Here is a 3,669-nt window from a genome sequence, read left to right on the forward strand (position 1 = left end):
CACTTGTACGGCGACTGTGACGCGAAAGAGATTTCGTAAAAACAATCCCATTGAAATATTATGAGCCTAGTTGCCACTACCAGTGCGGATACGAACTTAGAATTAGTTTTCACTTCATCAATCTATTCACCAAGATACACGGTCTGAGGTTGAATCATTAATAATCAATAGTAGGTATGTGACGATACCACAAAAAGCTCGATGGGAAAAGTAACCAAAGTAGTGCCAAAATTGATACACTTACAAAAATTACAAAAATGCTGCCAATAAACATTATTTCTCATTACGTGTATTAACAATTTTTTTTCTACCGTTTTCTGGCACTAAAATGCGACCTTTCTTTGCTCAACCACCTTACTTAGCAACTATTACCCGCTATTCCTATCAGTGTGTCCTCACCACGTAATGACACAACGAGGCGGCAGTGTGGGCAGGGGGACGCCAAATGGAAAGAGAATCAGCGCTGATAAATGATTTCGGTACAAATGTTATTTTGATCTTTCGCGATACCCACAGATTTGTTTCGGGGGCGTGTGCGATTACAATTCGTTTGGTGTTTCCACTTTTTGATTGCGTTTTGTTTACTGTATACCTATCGTACGATGTGTGTATGTATGTATGTTTTGTTGCACTATAGTGTACTTGGGGAGTTTTTGACACAACACACAATTTGTTATAGCTGAAAACCGGCCTTTTTACTTTTCTCGTAAAAAATGTTGCAGCGGATACCCAAAATTAAGTGGGCTGTTCCAAGAAGGACCTTATAATAATATAATATATCCTGGGACAACTCACATATTTCTATATTTCTAAATACATACATAGTGTAGATAAATTACACCCAGACACCAGAACAAATGATCATGCTCATCACACAACAGTTGTCCTAGGCGGGAATCGAACCCACGACCTCCGGTATAGCAGTCAGGGTCACTAACCACTAGACCAACAGGCCTGCCAAATGACAACATGTCATTGAATTAGATAGATAGATAGGCAACATGTCTTAGTTAAATTAGATTTTTAGCTAAAATATTAAATTAATATGAGCATGAGTAAACCTATGAAGTTACATAATTAAAATCTTAACTCTAATATTTAACTATATAAGTCTGTCCATAGCGATAGTCCTTAAAATAAAACACCAAAATAAATTATAAATATTTTATTTTAAGGAAGGTATATTAATAATAATATCTAAGTAAGGCTACGTATAAGAATATGGATAGAACAAACCAAAACTCATCCTCATTTACAGTTCATTATCTATACTCTTGGGATGTTTTCCCTGGAACAGAATATTCATGGTTTAAATCATAATAATATTAGTGGCAAAAAATGTTTTTAGTACTTCGCACTTAACAGACTTCAGTCGAGGTGTGGGTGTCTACATAATATCTATCTATACTAATATATAAAGCTGAAGAGTTTGTTTGTTTGTTTGAACGCGCTAATCTCAGGAACTACCGGTCCAAATTGAAAAATTATTTTTGTGTTGAATAGACCATTCATCGAGGAAGGCTTTAGGCTATAAACCATCACGCTGCGACTTATAGGAGCGAAGATACAATGGAAAATGTGAAAAAACAGGGCGGGTATAAATCATAACTTATATCTTCTACCCACGGGGACGAAGTCGCGGGCAACAGCTAGTATTATATATAAAGCCTGTTTCAGATCTCACTGCTAGGCTAAGAAATCCAACTTCTTTGCAGACCTCTCTAACTTTCCCGACCGCAACAGTTGGGAAAAGGATAGGCTAATCATGATATACTTGAGTGATGAGTCTAATGTATAAACTATCGCCAATCATCAATCAAATTCAAACTTTTTGTCAGCGACCTCATTAGCTTATTCGGCAAAGCGACTGGTGTGTTTAGCCAGGAGTCGCAGTTTCAAATCCTGTATGAAGTAAAAAGTCATTATTTTTATTTTATTGTAAATGTATAAAGTTACTCACCCACACATGTCCAAGCCAGGCGGCCGTCACGTTCTCGAGACGCGGCCCCATCATGGGATTCATCTGAGCTATGTACATGGTGACCCAGCTGCAACCAGAACATTAACACATGCTTAATACAGGGGCAATATAATTTAATTGGGAGGTAGGTGAAAACTGTTACTGACCATTGCTGCTCTAGATTAATTTATGTCATGAGCAGCAAAAGCTAACAAAATCGTACTTATGAACAAATTGTTGACAACAGGTTGTACATTTAATTACATATACCTACAGAACTCTCGGAATTCATATTCATATTATTTTTTTCAAGGGGGTTTCACAAACATTCAAGTCATATGTACAAAGACACGACTCAGGACAAGCATTTGTAGATTGTTCAAAGGTCTGTCCTATATCGCGATCAAACACGCAAAACTAGGGTTCATGGTGACCTATACCGGCTAGCATCTAATCTTGAGAATAGTGAAGTAAATTGAACGAAATACTAATTGGATTAAACTTACAATAACCATAACATGACCGCAGATAACATGATGCAACATCTGGTCACGCTGAAAAGAAAGGAAATAATTGAGTACTCGGCTGCTGTCCGTCACTAGCCTGCATCTCATGAAAAGTGATACGTAGACAGGTAATATTTTCGCATGCAGTATGTCTCTCTTGCCACTTGAAAGTTTATCATCTATCAATCTAGTTCACAGCCGGTTAGCTCGGTAATCTTTAGTTGGCGATTTCAACCTAGTTTTTTTTTTAAACTACTCTCTCACTCAGGAATTTTGACCTTGTGTCGCGGGGGTTTCACAAACATTCAATTAACATGCACAAAGAAACCCAGACTCAAGACAAGCATTCGTGAATCTTTCAAATGCTTGTCCTGCTAGATTGAATCCGCGACACGTCGTGCTCTGGGGGTTTGGCGTGGTGACATAAACCACTCGGCTATTTGTGCATTCGACTTTGAGAGTAGTCTTACAATAATTAAGAAAAGACTGAACTTAGGTACATACTCGAACATGTAATTTTGAAAAAGTAGCATCCCTACTAGCCTGAGCAAAGAAACATGAGCTTTTCAGAGTACCGCACGCAACAAAAATCAATATCTAATAACATATCTTACGCCGTGTTTGGTCCTTGACGCACGAACAGCGGTCCTATAACAAATATAGCGATGAAGAGGGCACTGATCATGTATATTGGGCTGTAGTACGTCTTCTGCTCCTTGGTGATGGTTTTCGCCCCTGGTTCAGGCATTTGCGGACTCACACTGACCGTCGGGTAATTCGGCGTGTAACTCATTTTTACTTAACTATTTCAAATTCAGCCAACGATAAAAAATGTAATCACGAGGTTAAGTTTTGCGTATTATTTGAATCTTTCCTCACAGACAAGTTTCTGACGCTTGAAAATGTGATATATGACAGATCTGTCGAGTTATTTTATTACTTTTTTTTCGTTCACAAAGAAGAAAATGATGTATGAAAATAATTGTGTGTCAACTGCAGAGTAAATACTTTTTAAACGACATCTTTTCTATTTCGTTAGATGTTAAGACTGACTATTGTAAAATTGTTGTAACAGGGGCTGGCTTGAGGATTTACTATCTCACATACATTTACGAGGGTTAAAGATTAAAACACGCAAGTTTTACCACAACAATTGTTGAAAGAGTTTTCTTATTTACGTTTCGTAGATAATTAGACAAAAAT

The 3,669-nt window shown here is 37.4% G+C and overlaps 1 protein-coding gene across 1 annotated transcript; it reads right to left on the reverse strand.

The window, feature by feature from the left end:
- Positions 1-1,174: 1,174 nt before the first annotated feature.
- LOC113492409 (V-type proton ATPase subunit e-like) lies at positions 1,175-3,403 on the reverse strand. Its single transcript, XM_026869888.1, has 4 exons — positions 3,081-3,403; positions 2,467-2,514; positions 1,961-2,048; positions 1,175-1,288 (listed from the first exon to the last, which is right to left on the reverse strand). The coding sequence occupies exons 1-4, from the start codon at positions 3,257-3,259 to the stop codon at positions 1,253-1,255; spliced, it is 351 nt and encodes a 116-aa protein (XP_026725689.1). The 5' UTR covers positions 3,260-3,403; the 3' UTR covers positions 1,175-1,252.
- Between the last annotated feature and the right edge of the window lie 266 nt (positions 3,404-3,669).

Source organism: Trichoplusia ni, chromosome 3 (genome assembly GCF_003590095.1).
Source record: "Trichoplusia ni isolate ovarian cell line Hi5 chromosome 3, tn1, whole genome shotgun sequence".
Taxonomy (NCBI): Eukaryota; Metazoa; Arthropoda; class Insecta; order Lepidoptera; family Noctuidae; genus Trichoplusia; species Trichoplusia ni.